At 41.4% G+C, this 19,076-nt stretch overlaps 1 protein-coding gene across 1 annotated transcript; it reads left to right on the top strand.

The window, feature by feature from the left end:
* Positions 1-1,343: 1,343 nt before the first annotated feature.
* On the top strand, positions 1,344-13,857 carry LOC120929280 (keratin, type II cytoskeletal cochleal-like). Its single transcript, XM_040340605.1, has 9 exons — positions 1,344-1,857; positions 2,831-3,039; positions 5,172-5,232; positions 7,319-7,414; positions 7,731-7,895; positions 9,081-9,206; positions 9,596-9,816; positions 12,313-12,341; positions 13,493-13,857. The coding sequence occupies exons 1-9, from the start codon at positions 1,423-1,425 to the stop codon at positions 13,639-13,641; spliced, it is 1,491 nt and encodes a 496-aa protein (XP_040196539.1). The 5' UTR covers positions 1,344-1,422; the 3' UTR covers positions 13,642-13,857.
* Positions 13,858-19,076: the final 5,219 nt, after the last annotated feature.

Genomic DNA, 19,076 nt, shown 5'->3' with positions numbered 1-19,076 from the left:
AATTTCCCACTCTCTCTGGTTCCTGAGGAAGTTATGGGTGCTTGCACTTCTGGCATCATTATGAGCCAGTGGGCAAAGCAAAAGGGTGTGGATAGCAGTGAAATTAGCTATTATCACTGTTGGCATTAGTCGCATGTGCTGGGGTCTTTGCTTTTTAGGTTTTAGGTTTCTTTTTGTGGCAAGTCAGGTGGTAGTGATTGATGATGGGGGACTTTTTTGGGGATTTCAACTTTTTTTATAAAATACTTGTCAAATGTTTCAATGTCTTTATTCCTAGGTTACAACTTTTTATGTGTAGTGAAGGCCAGTGGTTGGCCCCCTTATGACTAAAGGAGGCTTCCAGCTTCCTATTTGCTCTCACCATGCAAACCCCTCACAACAACAAGGCAATAGGCTCTTGTCCTTTGCCAGCAATTTAAAAACTTGTTTTCTTTCTGCTGCTGCAGAATATTTGGTACATCACAGAGATGTGCCTCTATACAGGCAGGATTAGGACACCCCCCCCCCCCCCCCCAGGCATGTTACCTAAAGGAATAAGACATTTTTAATATTTCACTTTAGGCATTTGAAATGTCACTGCTCCTGGCAAAATGGATTTATTTTTTTGCTTTGGTACATGATCCCTAGGGCAGTACCCACCCTATTTTTGACACCACCTTGCCCTATTAGCCCACAAAATGGCCATTTTTAATTTGCCAGGTTTGGCTCCAATTGATTACAGTTGAGTTGGACATCCAAACTCATTTGAAGTTCACAGGACTCCTGCCGAATCAAATCCAGGGCAGTTTGGCTCATTACAACTGATCGTTTTCTTTTACAAAAATATATTTTTGGTGCCTGAAAAACATGTTAATTTATCCTGGCTACCCAACAGGCATGATTGGAATGGTCTGCATTTTTGGAAGATAAGTACAGCCATAGGAACTGGAAGCTCAGCAGGCATCCCAGGTGCTTGCGAAGGTCAGAATCAAGCTATTTATCTGCATATTTTGGTGGCTACAATTATGTTTTTTCTGAAGATGAGTTAACTTTAGGGTCAAGTCATTTACAAATCAGCATTTCTAAAAAAATCATTTTGATACACTGTTAAATGATATAGTCTTTTATATTAAATGTATACTGTATGTGAACACTTAAATAGGAACATTTTAGATTGATTGACATGGTTTTATTTCACTTGATGTTAGCAATGGAAGCCACTCAATGATACATCTAGCTTTGATTACTGAGGTGTGCTTAAGTTTTATTCTTATAAAACATTACATAAATTTGCTTCCAAACCAGACTATAATAGTTAGTGACGTAATTCATAACTGCAGCTTAAAGTATAAAACCAGCCAGAAAACATCACAGGTCACTACATCTTTCAAGCCAAAAACCCACTGAAATTATCCAAACATCACCTCGGTGAGAAGATCCATCATGTCCCACCACTCAATCCTGGCTTCTTCTGGACACAAGCACTTCAGTTCCTGTTCTGTTGCTTTACCCAAACATTCCAGATCACACAGCTTCCTATCACACTCTTCTAAACATAGTGAACATGGTCACAAGACCCAGCATCACTTTACCAGTGCAAGTCTACATAATGTGGGTTCAAAAGGACATAAGATATCAGTTGGAAGTATTCATCTAGGTAAAGGTGGTCATGGACATAAATCTGGATTTGGTGTTGGTTCTCTTGGTCATGGATTTGGTAGTTCATCTTGTTCTGGAGGGATCAACCCTGTTACTATAAATGAAGGTCTACTGGCTCCTCTCAACTTGGAAATTGACCCAAGTATTCAAAGAGTGAGGACAGAGGAGAAGAATCAGATCAAAGGTCTCAACAATAAATTTGCCTCTTTCATTGATAAGGTGAGATCCTTTTTTGTTGAAAACGTTCAAATCTAGTGGTTTTGTATTTTGCATAGGAATTAATTATATGTTTTAGAAGTATCTTATTGCATTTTATAGACACATTATTTAGTGAGCAAACATGTATACCCTGCTTGTTGTCTAAATTACATTTTTGGTGAGCATGTTTATAGTTTTAACTCTGGAATAAAGCATATTTAATGACATTCTGATTTTTCATTATGATGTTGCTTTGTATAAGCTTATATTTTTAATTGATATCTTACTGCTGGAGGCACAGTTTCAAGAAAATCTATTCACGCCAGTGGCACCAGAAAATGTTTTAAGACACTATAAAGTCTTAAGACAAGTAAAGTAGAACTACTGTATTTATTGGCGTATAACGCTCACTTTTATTACCCTGAAGATAGAGGGTAAACTGTGCCTGCGTGTTATAAGCAGGGGCTGTGGAAAGTTTTTTGCCTGAAACTTCCCTCTTAAAGTTAGGGTGCATGTTATACGCCTGTGCGTGTTATACACCGATAAATACGGTAAATACAAATCTATTTTTCATTTTGGATAAAGTAAGGGAAGGTTATAACCCCTGTCAGCTTTTTTTCTTTTACCATGTGTCCTATTGAGGAAATTTCCCTTTACTTCCTGTCCCATAGATTAACCAGGAAGTGAGAGGAAATCTGTCCAGAGTGAGGGAATTCCTGGTTGTCACCAGAGCTAGTGTCTTCATTGGAAGATTACCCTTATTTATTATTATGGGACAACCTAAAACTTGGAATCTTCTTTTACCTTCACTTTTGGCGAAAATGGTAAACATGACAAACAGAGAGGGCAAATCCCCCCAAGGGGAGGGGGGGCACAGACAGCAGTACAAATCTTACAGGTGTCCTAATCCTTCTCCACTCTATCCAAAAAATAAAATAAATTGCCTTTATACTTTAAGATTTACTGATGATCAGAAATTACTTGTTTGCTTTAGGTGAGATTCCTAGAACAGCAGAACAAGATGCTGGAGACCAAATGGTCTTTACTGCAAGAGCAGAATACAGCCAGGTGTCAGATTGAACCTCTGTTTGAGGTATTTATTAACAATCTCAGGAGACAGCTGGACAATCTGGAATGTGAGAGAGCTCGTTTGGATGCAGAGAGGAACAGTGCGGAGGGATCACTGGATGAAATAAGGAGAAGGTACACACATCATTATTATTTTTTGTTATAAAATGCATTTTGATGTCTAAAAAAAAGGGGGGGTTTCATTAAACCTGAGAAATTCTGCATATCTGGGATGCTGCTTTGTAACAGTGTGGCCCCCTACTACACTGAGTTTATGCACACCAACTATATTTCACAAACAGATGGTAAAATCTGACACTGCAGCAATGAGAGCATTGTTCGAGCTGTTATTGCCAACCTCTTTCTGAAAAATGACTAGTCTGGACTTTGGGATTTAAAACGACTTGTGTAGTTAGAAAATGTAAAAAGCAGGAGCTTCTATAGAAGTGGGTTTATACTCACTCCTATCGTTACCTTTTTGCTTAGCAACCGGCTCTGCACATAGACCCTTTTAAATGTTTGTGTTGCCTTGTTCCCTACTGCTCACTGTCGTTCCTCCCTACATCAAGGAACCACAGTGTGTGATAGGGGATATAGTCCTCCAACACTCCAAGAAATGTCCTATTTACAGTTTCTACAGGCAGCCATAGCTCTTCAACAGAGCAAAGCATGGGTGACAGTGGAGGTGATTATTAAAGGAGAAGTTCAGCCAAAAAATGTTTGTGGCTCACAGAAGTGCAGTTCGTTCTGCACTCCTGTAACCTATTTTCAGCAAATAGCGGGCTGAAGCCCACTGTCGGCTGATGCCACAGAGGCGGGAAAAGATTGTGACCATTTAATTATATGGTCAGGGTCCACCCAGATCCCTGGACTGGCACCTGACTCAGCCTCTCAGCGAGCACTTAAGAGCCTGAGCCAGCCGCTCCCGCCCCCTCCACAGTCATGTGCTCCAGTGAGCACAGGGGGGGCAGAGCAGACAGCAGTGACTGACATTTACTTGCTCTTTGCTCACAGAGCACTGAGGACCAAGTGATCAGCAGTGTTTGATCGCTTGGTTCTCAACCTTAGAGACGGCAGGAGACTGATGTTGCATCCACCAAGGTAAGTATGATTAAAAAAATAAAAAATCTATTTTTTTCGCTGGTCCTAAACATCACTCGTGTAAGATGTCTAAGTAATGTTCTCTACTAGAGTATTGAAAGGCCAAGCTGAAATGATGACCCAGAGTATGTGTCCATAAGAGTTTGTGCTCACAGGAAATGTGTTTAATAAGCTGGCCCTCATTCAACCAAGAAGAGGAGCATTATCTACTGGAGAAGAGGACCTTGACTGAAATTGAGTATTGCAGCAGGAGCAATTTTTTTGGTTAACACTTTCGCTTAGCAGCACTAGGGTCGCTGATTTGAATCCCAACACAACCTGCCTGGAGTTTGCATGTTCTCCTTGTGCCTGTGTGAGTTTCTTCCGTGTACTCAGATTTCTGCCCATACTACAAAGACATGTTGGTAGGATAATTGGATGATGTCAAAACTGGCCCTAGTATGTGTATGTATGAATGTGAGTTAGGGACCATAGATTGTAAGCTCCTTAGGCCGCGTACACACCATCAGTCCAAACCGATGAAAATGAACCGAAGTTCAGTTTCATCGGTCCAAACCGTCCGTGTGTACGCCCTATCGGTCTTTTGTCCTTCGGACAAAAATTAGAACTTGCTTTAAAATCGAACCGATGGACGGCTGACCGATAGATCAAAACCGATGGTTAGTACACAAAAGCATCGGTTCAAAACCCGCGCATGCTCAGAATCAAGTCGACGCATGCTTGGAAGCATTGAACTTCGTTTTTTTCAGCACGTCGTGTGTTTTACGTCACCGCGTTCTGACCCCATCGGATTTTGAACTGATGGTGTGTATGCACATCAGACCATCAGGCCGCTTCAGCGGTGAACCGATGAAAACGGTCCGTCGGACCATTCTCATCGGATGGATCGACCGTGTGTACGCGGCCTAAATGGCAGGGACGGATGTGAATGTACTATATATATATATATATATATATATATATATAAAGCACTGCGTAAATTAATGGCGCTATTTAAGTACCCATAAAAATAATAGATGCTGGTTGTTTTGTTATTGGCTGGCATTGTTGTTTATCTATCTGTATTATATAAGGTATATAATACCTTGGTTGGACCATGTAATTTTTTTACATTTTTTTGCTGCAATCAGCATTAACATACATACATTTTTATATTTGTATCACAGATATGAAGAAGAACTTAACAGGCGCACAGCAGCAGAGAATGAGTTTGTTGCACTGAAGAGAGTAAGTGGTAGTCTGTAATCGCAAATGCACTGCTATGTAACATAAGCTTTGGTGGTTTGTGGAATAGGATGTGTGCTTTCCAGTGGTGGAGTCTGGGGTTTAATCCTCATTAACCTTGTATTTTCTTAGTGGCACTTAGTAGATTTGATTTTCTTTTACAATGTAAAATGCCAAAAGTAAACATATACAGACACCTACAGCAACCAATCAGATTTCAGTTTTCTGTAGTCATGTGATTTAGCATTGTTTGCTGTTGATTTCTGTACTGTCCATCAGCACTGATTTTTCACACTGTCTTACTAAATAAGCCATCATTTTCTTCCTTCTATATGTCAAGTATGAGTAATGTGAGGAAGAGTGTCTTCAAATTTAGCATTGTGCTTGGTCTTTAATATCTTTTTTAAGAATAAAACTGAAGTAAAATGTTTTCTTTTTATTGGATGTATACATGAACATTAGCATTACATTTTCTTCCCTTAAACCTAACCTTGTGGTTAAAGAAGAGGGTCCTAATATACAGTGGGGAAATAATTATTTGATCCCCTGCAGATTGTGTACGTTTGCCCACTTAAAAAGAAACAAAGGGTCTATCATTTTTATCACAGGTATATTTTAAATGATAGAGACAGGATATCATTCAAAAATACAGAAAAAACACACAAAACAAATGCTATAAATTAAGTTGCAGTTCAGTGAGTAAAATAAGTATTTGAACCCCAAGCAAAACATGACTTAGTACTTCAGATCTTTACAGATATTCTCTATGGGCCAGATTCACGTAGCCCGGGCGCAGCGTAACGTAACCGATTTAAGTTACACCGCCGAAAATTTTCTGTCTAACTGCCCGATCCACAAAGCACTTACCTGGAAATTTGCGGCGGTGTATCCTAAATCCGTCCGGCGCAAGGCGGGCCAATTCAAATGGGGCGGGTACCATTTAAATTAGGCGCGCTCCCGCGCCGGACGTACTGCACATGCTCCCGACGCAAATTTCCCGACGTGCTTTGCGCGAAATTACGACGCGCCGACGTTTTGTAAATCGCGACGTGAAAAAAAGACTTGCGTCGGGAAAAAAAAAATTCAAAAGCGACACGGGAAAGACGGGTATACTTTTACATGGTGTAGTAATTTTACACTTTGTAAAAGGTGCCCTATCTTTGCGACGGCAAACTAACACTTGCGGCGACGTAACGACGGGAAAAAGTTTCGTGGATTGCCGTAACTGCTAATTTGCATACCCGACGCTGGTTTACGACGCAAACTCCCCCCAGCGGCGGCCGCGGTACTGCATCCTAAGATCCGACAGTGTAAAACTATTAAACCTGTCGGATCTTAGGGATATCTATGCGTAACTGATTCTATGAATCAGTCGCATAGATAGAAACAGGGATACGACGGCGTATCAGCAGATACGCCGTCGTATCCCTTTTGTGAATCTGGCCCTATATCCTTAAGGTTTCTTGGCTTTCTCTTGGCAACTCAACGTTTCAGCTTCTTCCATAAATGTTCTATAGGATTAAGAACTGGAGACAGACTAGGCCACGCCATGACCCTAATGTGCTTCTTCTTGAGCCACTTCTTTTTTACCTTAGCAGTATGTTTTTGGTCATTGTCATGCTGGAAGACCCACCTATGACCCATCTTCAGTGTTCTGGCTGAGGGAAGAAGGTTCAACTTCTCATCCAAGATTTTACAATACATGGCCCCATCAATTGGCACCATTTATTGGCACCATAATGCGGAAAAGTCGGCCTGTACCTTTAGCCGAGAAACAGCCCCAACAGCATTTTTCTTCCTCCAAACACGACAAGTTGAGTTAATGCCAAAGAGCAAATTTTTGGTCTTATCTGACCACAACACTTTCTGCCAAACCTTCTCTGAAACATTTAGGTGTTCATTGGCATGGCTCTACATGTTCCTTCTTGAGGAGGAGGACTGGCTGTGTTTGGAGGAAGAAAAATGCTGACTGTGACCCTAAGAACACCATCCCTATTGTCAAGCACGGAGGTGGAAACATTATTCTAAAGGTACATTATATTTTCTTTCTGTGTGCCCATACCTTACTAGAAAATTTTCTTTACTTTAGGATGTCAATTCAGCATTTATGAATAAGGCTGAGCTGCAGGCAAATGTCGATTCCCTCACTGATGAGATCAACTTCCTGAGGACTCTGTATGATGCAGTAAGTTCCTCCACCATTTTTTAATGTAGTGTTTTGTGCTAGGGAAGCCATTCCCTCCTTGAGCACTGTTGCCCAATTAAAGGTCCTGTACATTACCTGTCAAAATCAACTAATGATTAATACATTCTTTGTATATCATTTTTTTTAACTAATAGCTCTGTATTTATACATGGTAAAATACAGGTCCCTCTGTTCCTTCTTGTATTGAATTGTATTGTAACTATACGGCCTCTCTCCATTTTGTAAAGCACTGCGCAAACGGTTGGCTATATAAATCCTACATAATAATAATTATAACATGTGTGATATTTTACAGGAGATTAATCAGCTCCAAGCTCAGATCTCAGACACTTCAGTGGTTGTGTCAATGGACAATAGCCGAGACCTTGACCTGGATAGTATCATTGCTGAGGTCAGAGCTCAATACGAAGAGATTGCTAACAGAAGCAGAGCTGAGGCTGAGGCCATGTATCAGTCAAGGGTAAGTTTACATCACAGCTCCCTGCCTCAATACTCTCACCAACCCTGATGCAACGGGGGGGGGGGGTTAAGCAAATATGTCAGACTCGAGGGGCGGGTGTTCCTAGGCAGGCCTAATTTCCATACAGACTGCCTGTGATAATGCCCACATATTATGCTGAGCCTCCTTGATTCAAGTAACTCAAATCCAATCAATGAAACGATTGGACCAGGGACAGTAAGGCTGTTAAAGAATCTCTTTATATGAGCCCTCACTGTAGTGCGCAAAAAAAAGTATACCAAAAAAGTGCATGTGAACACACACATTAAAGTGCACTAGGGTGCGTCATATGATCAAAAAGGAAGGACCCTTCCCTGACCCCCCAAAGTGCAAGACTCCTGGCAAGGCACACTCAGGTCCATCTAGTCCAGTGGTTCTCAACTCCTGTCTTTAGGACCCACTAACAAGCCAGATTTTAAGTATTACCTTGGGGAGATGCAGACTAGAATATTGCCATTTCTAATGCACACTTCAACAAGCTCACAATGTTCCGTGAAATCAGAATAAACAATTTCAGGACAAGAGAGAAGCCTGTAGAACTGCACAATGCTAATGGTAAGGTTGGAGTTAAGCTTTTATTTTGACCGGACAGTCAAGGGTCAACGTTCATGATGCATTCTTGTAGATCACAGGTGTGACATTTCATGTGGCCCTCGCACCCCTCCTGCAACTGCAGGAGAGCTCGAGCCCTTCTCTGGTCCTACTCCAGACCCCTTACTTTCTGCTTTCAAGCAATGCACCCAGCTTCTTCCCAGCAGCAGCATAAAGAAAGGGTGTGCACTGTGATGTAAGGGAGAGTTGGGGACTCAACTTCTGATGGTGGGGTGGTTCTTGACATCTAATGTAAGGGGAAGGGATGCGCTGGACATCTAATCTTACAGATGCAATTGGCCCTTTTGAGGGCAATCATAATGCTAATGTGGCCCACAATGGAATTGAGTTTGATACCTCTGTGAACAACTTTCATATATAATGTGCTATGTATCGGACCTAAAATACAAAATGAATGTGGATATTATATTATTTGCATCCCATGCATTTTTTCTTTTGTCTATATTATTATCCTGTAGTTGGATGTACCTGTCTGTTTATTGACATGTATCATTACCAATGTGATTTGTTATTGCTTGTGTCATTATCTTGTAGTTTGATGAGCTTCGTTTGGCAGCTGGAAGGAATGGAAACAATCTACAGAACAGTAGAAATGAAATTGCTGAGCTCACTCAGACAATTCAGAGGGTTAAAGGGGAGATTGAGTGTGCTAAATCTCAGGTATATTTTTATACATACATCCTATAAATACTCAGTTTCCATTTTTCAAAAACTGGTAGTATGTAAGGTAAATAGTTTGCTGTACAGGACCCCTAGATGAATGCTGTTACCTGGGCCTAGCCTTCTTTAAGAGTTATGGAAATCCCATGCATTCCGTAATTTATGACACAGGCAGTGGAAGAAAATTCCACTTGGTTCATAGTATTAGTTCAGGGTTTTAATCCTTTTCTTACTGTATAATTCAGATCTGCTCAGTTATGGTATGCTGTATAGGAATGGCTACACACAGGTCTTGAACAACATTGTCAGTTTAGATGCTATTAGAAGCCAGGTCAGGGCAATATGTATGCATTATAATAATACATTAAATATATTTATAACAATATTAGCGTGCTGCACTGGAAGCCGCCATTAATGAAGCTGAGGAACAAGGTGAAGCCGCTATCAAAGATGCCAAACATAAGCTAGCTGAATTAGAGGCTGCCCTACAGAAGGCCAAGCAGGACATGGCTCGCCAACTAAGGGAATACCAGGAACTGATGAATGTCAAACTGGCTTTGGATATTGAGATTGCTACATATAAGAAGATGTTGGAGGGAGAGGAGCATAGGTGAGTGTCCGGCTGTTTGTTTGTGACTACTCAAAGGAAGATATGTTTTTATATGACTTTGTTATAAGGCAGAAATTCTAAGAACACTACATAAACATGTTAATAGACAAAGAAAATGTGAGGAAATAACAAATATTGCTACAGAAAACAAATGTGTCCCTCACAGTGAAGCTGTAAGCACCAAATACTAAAACATAGTCTTCATGCCTGTGCTAAATATTAGTTAATGACAGGTGCTGTCTAAATACCAGCCATCAAGGTAATTACGCAGATAATTTGTAGCTGGCAAGGTGACAAACCGCTACCCATATGTCACTCATTAATTGAAGTAGCGCCCCACCGATACCAGTCCCCCTTCAGTTCCAGAACTTAAACCTAAATTAAATATGTCTAAGATAATATCTGTTAAGTGGATCACATCCTCCCTCAGAAAGTTAGACTTATCACCTTCAAATTAATTTAATCTAACCACCCACTTGGCCTCCCAAGACACCAGGGGCGACCCGTCCATTAGGGGTGCAAGAGCACCGCTCCCCCATCCATGCGTCCGGACCCTTTCAGGATGCATGGATTTCAATGGTGGGGTGTGTTTTTTGAAGTACCTGATTAGAGCCAGAAATAATAGGCTTCAAAATAGGGTGGGCTCGGGGGTGCAGAAAATGCACTCTGAGCCCACCCAGGTGTGTTACAATAGCGAATAAATATTTTCTATTATAACACCGATTCTCCTCCTGGCCAATCAGTAAACAGGTCGTGAGACCCGTCACCCAATTGGCTGAAAGCACAGGTGATCCTATAGAATGCCTAGGAGGAGGAGACGCATGGCCGCCATGATGGATGAGAGGACATACCTGCCCAATGCCGCTGCCGATGCCTGCTACCTAGATGAGGTAGGACAGTGAGCGTGGGGACTTGAGGTGCCGTCAGCCACCGAGGGGGTGGTTGTTTGACACCCCCCCCCCAAAAAAAAACACCAGCCACCACTGAAAGGCACAAACAAATTTTGACATCCTTGAATTAACCTTCCTCCTTCTATGCTCAAGGAAGGGGCCAAGGATACCATTAGCCTAAAATTGGTCAGTAATGACTTCAGACCGGACTATAATAATGTTATTAAAGAGAGCATAAGAGTGTGTCAGGTCTGCTTTCATCAAATTAATGCAATCAACAACCCGTAACTGTCCCATGTCCTTACCACCATCATAGACGAATAGAATGACAAAACCTGAAACATACCTCTGTAATTGTAAACATTCTGAAAAAATTTGATGTCAATGCATGCCCCAGCAGCAAATTCTGGGTACCTCATAATGGATATTTAGGTGCCTACCATAATTGCGACTTCCAGCATGCTGATAAGCCCAATGGATAAGGAATCACCATTGATCCAAGTCAGAATCAGCTATGAATCTATGATTAAAGCAGAAGGTGGGGTCATAAATACAACAAATAATGGGAAGATTCCCATATACCCAAGCACCCATAGCTCATTTTCAGAAAAATACACGACTTAAAGGTGGGCTGTGCATGGCAGGGTAAATACGAACAGTGTGAGACACATTCTGAGGCTGAGAAGATACACTGACAGAAGGAATAGAGGTAGGAAGATTATGATTAATGGGTATACCTAGGGAGGGAGGGGCCTCCCTGTGGCTCCTGGATCTACTGGCTCTAGATAAAGTGCAGATGGGAGTGGGAGAGTGAGCCTGACCTTGGCAACGGCTGGGAGAAACTGTCTGTGTTTTTTTTTTTTTTTAGCAGGACTTGCGTCCTGGGTGCTGGAGATCCCAGGAGTGCTGTGCCTTCTGTGTGCATGATTGCTGGGGTCAGGACTAGGGACTGAGACTGAGGAGGGGGTGGTCTACAGGATTCTACAGGCATAATATTATGCCATGGGGAAGGAGAATAATTCTTATTAGCAGCCATTGAGGGATTGCCAGAAAGAAGGGGAATAAACCAGGCAGTATCACCCCCTTTACTATTAGTCTGAATCCAGCCACCAATTGCTGAGTGTCCATACTTAGCTAGGGCAGTGCTCTTCTCATGCAGAAGCCAGAAGTCCAAAGAGCATGTGCACCCACTCACAGGTAGTTTGATACCCCTCCACCTGGCCCACTCAGCTTAGACCCTAAAAGGGGGACTCCACACTAACATAGGGCTTCAACAATGTGCAAGGACTCCATTGTTATGATAGACAGGAAAATCCTTTGCTAGTTGTTAGAACCACTGACACTTTAATACTTTTTTAAACAAGACAATGGGGGTGACTTACTAAAGCATATAGACTGTTCAATGTGCAAGGGACGTTTCACTCTGCAAAGCAATTTACTTTTTGAAGAAGCTCTCCAGGTGCAATTGAACAAAACTGATAGTAGTATAATTTGTGTAACATGTGTTGAGTGGAAGAGCGCTGCTAGTAGCAGATGTGAATAAATCATTTGTTTGAATAAAAAAATAAAACAATAAAAACAGTTATTACTCTTGCTTTCTTTTCAGATTGACTGGTGAAGGCCATGTGAACATATGTAAGTAAAATATGATAATTGTCCTATACAGTAGTTCCTAGGCCAGTGTAGGCCAGTTCCACTCAAAATGACTATTTCAAGTAGTGATGAAACGGCTATAGAACAAACAATACATTCTAAAGAGTGGACAATGAGCAGATGTAGTACCACAAATGTCTGTGATTAGACTATAACGTAAGGTAGCAATTAAAATATTTATTGCAGAACTTATAAGTAATATCGGAACTCACAAAAATGTGAATACTTGAAAACCACAGTGGGGGAGGAATGTCCTGCTAGAGACATCCCCAAGGCATAATCCCCTTAAAAGCATCATCTAAGATTAAAACTAGCTCCTAGAAAACAAGAATGGATTGCTGAATTGGAAAATTCACTTTAACACCTATGCTAGGACCTAACTGTGGAGGTTGTGCTTGCAATATGGAGCCCTGGCACGGGTCAAGGGTAGGCTTTCTCCTTGCATACTGACTTTGTCCCCAATAAGGTTTCTTGATGCTGGCAATACACAGAAACTTGTGATCCAATAACAAAATTCCCTTTACAGTCCAGCTAAGGCCTAATTCCCAAAGACTTTGGTTTGTAAAAGCTTACCTGAAAAGTGAGGAGCACAATATTTACAAAGACTTTAATATGTTTCTAGCGGCTTTTTTTTTAAAACATTCGAATGTTGGCCATCAAATAGCAATTTCCAGGCAATTCAAATCATTTTCAACCAGACTGGATACATAAAGACAACCCACTACTATGAGCAATTTTGGTGGTTTCAAGGGTAAACTATTTGGTGGTCTTGAAATCCAAAGAAGACCTGCGCTGGAAGTTTCCATATTTATGGCAGCTTTAATCTTCATAGCCTTATGTGAGAGATACAAACTGCTACTGAAAAGTATATCATTAGGATCTTGAAGACATACCAGAGGACAGTGAGAAATACAAACCCATGCTATAGAGTGGCATTCATTGGCCTATGGGGAGCACTGTCATACCTGAAACAATGTGCATCAAACCATTTCACGTAGTGTCAGAAATCTGCCCCACTGAAAGTCTGGGATTAGGATATCACCTCTCCAATATATGAAGCAAACCATGGTATAGCAATTACCTTTTATGGCTAATGTCTGCATATCCATTTATCTGTTCATATTTCTCTGTAGCTGTTGTGCACTCCAGTACTGGAGGAAAGCATCACTCAGGAGGCCACCATGGTGGACATCATCAACATTATCACCACAAGGGAGGATTCAGCTCTGCCAGCCATACTTCCAAAATAAAGCACCACTCTAGCCACGGGCACCATTGCTGAAGCAACTGATTGTTATCCAAATGCCAATGGCAAACATATACTTCAATAAAAAATATATTATTGTTGTAGATGCAGGCTCTTGAGGACTCCCCCTGTATTGCCATTGCATTACTCTATTATGCCTGCTTAGCGACCCATATTGTTAGTATGTATTGTAAATAAAGTTATCTCTTCTCTTCTATATTGTCCTAAATAAACTATTTACATATCATTAAATGGTTGTGAGCGTCCATCTATTTTGTTGTACCGACACAACATCTTAAGTGACTGCACAAGAAGAGGCAAGGCTACACATGTTTATACAGATTGAGTAAAATAGAACACATAGAAGGCCTAGAAGATATCTATGCTACTGATGAAAACCGTATAAACTTTACACCTGTTGTGGTAACATTCAATTTGATTAGAACATATACTTCTTCTATTGAAAATGTGTTCACAAATATAAATCTTGTACTCTATTGGTACCATTCCTTATTCAAATTTAAACCACATATCACCTCAGTCCACCACATAGAAAAAGGGAAAGGTGGGGATAAGAAAAGTTTTTTTGGACTTTAATTTGTACCAAATAGAGATAATACTTGTATAAAAAATGCAATAATATATTACAAAGGTTAAAAGGAAGTTTGCACAGTCCACACAGGTATAAAGTGAAGATCAAACAATATGTTTTTACCCAATCATCATAAAACAAGTCATCCCACAGGAAATATAGTTTGTGTGCTGTTGGTGTCTTTGATTAACGTGTTTCGCAATATATTTGCTTCCTCAGAATCTATGCCATTATCTGCACATGTATGAATAATGGTCTGCTCTAAAAAATAAATTATGGAAATAAATACTGCATCGTATAAACACTATGAAAATACTTCCAACGAAATAGGAAAATTACAAAAAAGAAACCCTGTCCCCAATATTGGGGAACATGCCAGAAAAAGAGGGGAGAAGGGAATAAAAAACAACCAAGCCCCAAATACCCATTCAATATTCTAAATCCCGATCCAAGAACAGGACTCCACGCGGTCTTTCGGGGGGGGGGGGGCAAAATACCCAGCCATAAATCAAGTTCCACAATCAATACCAAATCAGGGGCCTCAATGTGTACCAATCAAAAGCCTTTAGCTTGACAGTATCATAAACTTTTATAGATGTAATCCCCCATAAAGCCTCTTGGACAAAGGAGCATAGAGAATAAAATAAAGAAAAGAGGTTCTTGCAAAATCGCACCTTAATGCTTTATTAAATCTGAAACTAAGAATGTACTATATTGCAGCTTAATAATCCTTAGATGTGGTGGCTACATTAGTTTTCTTTTTTTCTTCTCCCCCCCCCCCCACACTATTTTCACATGATGATCTGGCTAATAATGCATCTCCTGTATTAGAGTGCCCCCACTCTGGATAAATGAGCACAGGAGCACTGTTAATCTGGGTTGAGTGTAAGATGCTCTAGCAGATTTAGATACACTAACAAGTTGAAGCTAAATTCCATCTCTCACTGCAATACAAGCAGTTACAGCGTTAAGCATAAGACAGGGTTTTCTGTATTACATTAACATGCTATGAGATGGATAACCTGACACTGTCCTAAAGAGGAAAGAGGCTCCAAGAGGAAAGGGGCCTCTTGAAGGAGGGGCAGGTGATTGGGGTTGCTGCATTGTCTATTTTATGAGAAAAAGATATGTGTCATTTTGCACAGCCTAAGGCCCCGTTCACACTGAGGAGTTTTTAAGGCGGTACAGCGCTAAAAATAGCGCTGCTATACCGCCTGAAAAACTCCTGCCCAGCCTTCTCAATGTGAAAGCCCGAGGGCTTTCACACTGAGGTGATGCACTGTCAGGAGAGAAAAAAATCTCCTGCAAGCAGCATCTTTGGAGCGGTGAGAGGAGCGGTATGTATACCGCTCCTTCACCGCTCCTTCCCATTTAAAACAATGGGAAACTGCGGTAATACCATCCGCAATGCGCCTCTGCAGAGGCGCATTGCAGGCGGAATAAACCCTTTATCGGCCGCTGGTGGGGGTTAATACCACACCGCTAGCGACCGAATCCTGCGGCAATTGCGATGGTATAGCACCGCTATTTTTTGCGGCGCTATACCGCCACGGTGCCTCCCACCCCAGTGTGAAAGGCGCCTAAATGTAAATGTTCTTAACCTGATTTTAATAAATAGTTTTAAGGCAGAGAACACTATGGGGTAGATTCACAAAGACTTACGACGGGCGTATCAGTACATACGCCGTCATAAATCCGAATCCCCGCCGTCACAACTTTAAGCGTATGCTCAAACTGAGATACGCTTAAATGTTGCTAAGATACGACCGGCGTAAGTCTCCTACGCCGTCGTATCTTAACTGCATATTTACGCTGGCCGCTAGGGGCGTGTACGCTGATTTACGCCTAGAATATGTAAATCAGCTAGATATACCTATTCACGAACGTATGCCCGGCCGTCGCAGTAAAGATAGGCCGTTTACGTAAGGGGTTTTCAGGCGTAAAGATAAACCACCAAAAACATGGCTCAGCCAATGTTAAGTATGGACGTCGGAACCGCGTCAAATTTTTCAAATTTTACGTCGTTTGCGTAACCCTCCCGTGAATGGGGCTGGCCGTAATTTACATTCACGTCGAAAGCATGACGATTTGCCGACGTCATTTGGAGCATGCGCACTTGGATACGTCTAGGGACGGCGCATGCGCCGTTCATTAAAAACGTGAAATACGTGGGGTCACTAGTATTTTACATAGAACACGCCCCCAACCAGCCTATTTTGAATTAGGCGGGCTTACACCGGCCCAGTTACACTGCGCCGCCGTAAGTTACAGCGCAAGTTCTTTGTGAATACAGGACCTGCGGCTCAAACTTACGGTGGCGTAGTGTATCTGAGATACGCTACGCCGGCCGAAATCTACGTGAATCTAGCCCTATGTCTGTTTGTTTAATGTTTCCGTGAGGAGAGAGCTGCATACGTTTTTTACTATGGAGGAGTTGGTTTGAAGCCAAGTGGAAAGTAATTATTATAATTGCTGTTCTGGTGTGCTGATGAGGCTGATATTGACCTCCTATAACCAAGTCCTAGACGTCCAACATCTCTGGTGAGCTTGATTTGACACTGGGTGACGTGTTGAAGTGGTATACAGCACTGATTAAAGCTGGCTACACATGATACATTTTTTTGTTCAATTTCCTTTAGATTTTTCCTTAACTATGTAGTGCAAGAGCCTGCCTGATTGCCTTGAATAATTTTGAGAAACGTCTTTTTATTTTATTGGAGTTGATCTGTGTATTTTGTATGGTACAATATGGTACAATATGCTACACTGGCTTCACTGCCAGTTTCCCTTAGTGGAGATGGCGGTGGCAGCACCCGACAGCCAATTCGAAGATCGACTGGAGTGCCGAGATTATGGGCTCTCTGGACAGGTAAGTGTCCATATATTAAAAGTCAGCAGCTATAGTATTTGTAGCTGCTGACTTTAAAAAGAAAATCCCCAGGCTGGAACATCTCTTTAACTACTTGCCATCCGCCCACTGTCAAATGACAAAGGAGCAGTGCAGCTCTCATTCTAGGTGGATATCATATGACATCGTCCCAGAACGGCCTCTCTTGCATGCCTGTGGGGGCACGCAGAGTGGCAATCGCGGCGTGTTGCTAGGACGTGACGCGACCTCAATCTCTGCAAAGAGTCAATGGCGGGATCTTTAACCATGTGATCGGCTGTGTCCAATATTGCAGCCGGTCACATGTAAATGCGGAAGTGCCGGTAATTGGCTCTCATCACCTCACACTGACAGAGTGTGTGACAAGGAGAGACAATCAGTGGGATCTTCTCACAGGGCACTGATTACAGTAAAGCCCCCCAGTGCCACCAATTAGTGCACATTAGTGATGCCAGTCAATGCTACCTTTCAGTGTCTGCCCATCAGTGCTGCCCATCAGTGAAATTCGGCAGTACCCATCAGTGCAGCCTATCGGTGTCCATCAGTGCCGGATATCGGTGTCACCTATCAGTGCACACCCGTGCCCATCAGTGTCACCTATCAGTGCCCACCAGTGCTGCCTAACAGTGCTCATCAGTGCCCCATATCAGTGCCATCTATCAGTGCCCATCAGTGTGGCATATTAGTGCCTCCTCATCAGTGCCCATAAGTGCCGCCTCATCAGTGCCCATAAGTGCATCACATAAATGCCCATCAGTGCACATCAGTGAAGGAGAAAAATTACTTATTTACTAAATTTACTGACAGAAACTAAGAAAAACTTTTTTTTTCAAAAAAAATTCCTTTAGATTGCCTTAATAGTTTTGAGAAACGTCTTTTTATTTTATTGGAATTGATCTGTGTATTTTGTATGGTACAATATGCAATTTTTTTCACATGTAATTGTTATACAGTAAAACCTTGATTTGAGAGTAACTTAGTTTGAGAGCGTTTTGCAAGACAAGCAAAATGTTTTAATACATTTTGACTTGATATACAAATGATGTCTTGATATACAAGTAGCGTCATGTCACAACTGGGTAATAAAAGAGAAGAGAGGCGCCTCTGATGCCACGTACACACGATCACTTTTTGTGATGAAAAAAAATGTCATTTTTTATCATGAAAAAAAATGACATTTTTCCAACTTCATCATTAAAAATTATGTTGCCCACACACCATCGTTTTTGAAAAATGATGAACAAAGCAACGGCACTCTAAAGGGGAAGTTCTATTCGCCTTGAGGCTGCTTTTAGCTGGTTACTTGTTAGTAAAAGACGATTCATGCTTTTTTGTCTGTTACAGCGTGATGAATGTGCTTACTCCATTATGAATGGTAGTTTTACCTCCCGTCTCATAACTTGCTTCTGGGCATGTGCGGGTTTAAAACGTTGTTTTTGCCCACACACGATCATTTTTTACGACACAAAAAATTACATTTTAAAAAATTGAAGCATGTTCGAATTTTTTTTTGGTCGTTTTTCAGAAGACAAAAAATGATGCCGCAGGATTAAAAAATATATACAGTATTTAAAATTGCCATTTTCGGTGATCTGAATTCTTTGAAGTGCAAAGGAGGGATAATTGGTCTTTTAGACCCCCGATCTCTCCATAAAAAATACCTGTAACCAACTATTACTGTCACAAGAGAAGTTTACATTCCCTGTGACAGCAATAAAAGTGATCATTAAAAAAAAAAAAACACAATTTAATAATATAAAAATAAATAAGAAAAAACATTTTTAAATCGCCCTTGTCCCCGCGAGCTCGCGCAGCAAAGAAAACGCATACGGAAGTCGTGCCCACATATGTAAACGGTGTTCAAATCACAAATGTGAGGTATCGCCGCGATCGTCAGAGCGAGAGCAATAATTCTAGCCCATCTCTGTAGCTCTAATCTGGTAACCGTAAAAAAAAGTAAAGCGTCGCCTATGGAGATCTTTAGGTACCGTC

This window comes from Rana temporaria, chromosome 2, assembly GCF_905171775.1.
Source record: "Rana temporaria chromosome 2, aRanTem1.1, whole genome shotgun sequence".
NCBI classification, from domain to species: domain Eukaryota; kingdom Metazoa; phylum Chordata; class Amphibia; order Anura; family Ranidae; genus Rana; species Rana temporaria.
Note: the sequence above shows the minus strand (reverse complement) of the source record. Positions and strands in the feature narration are given on the sequence as shown.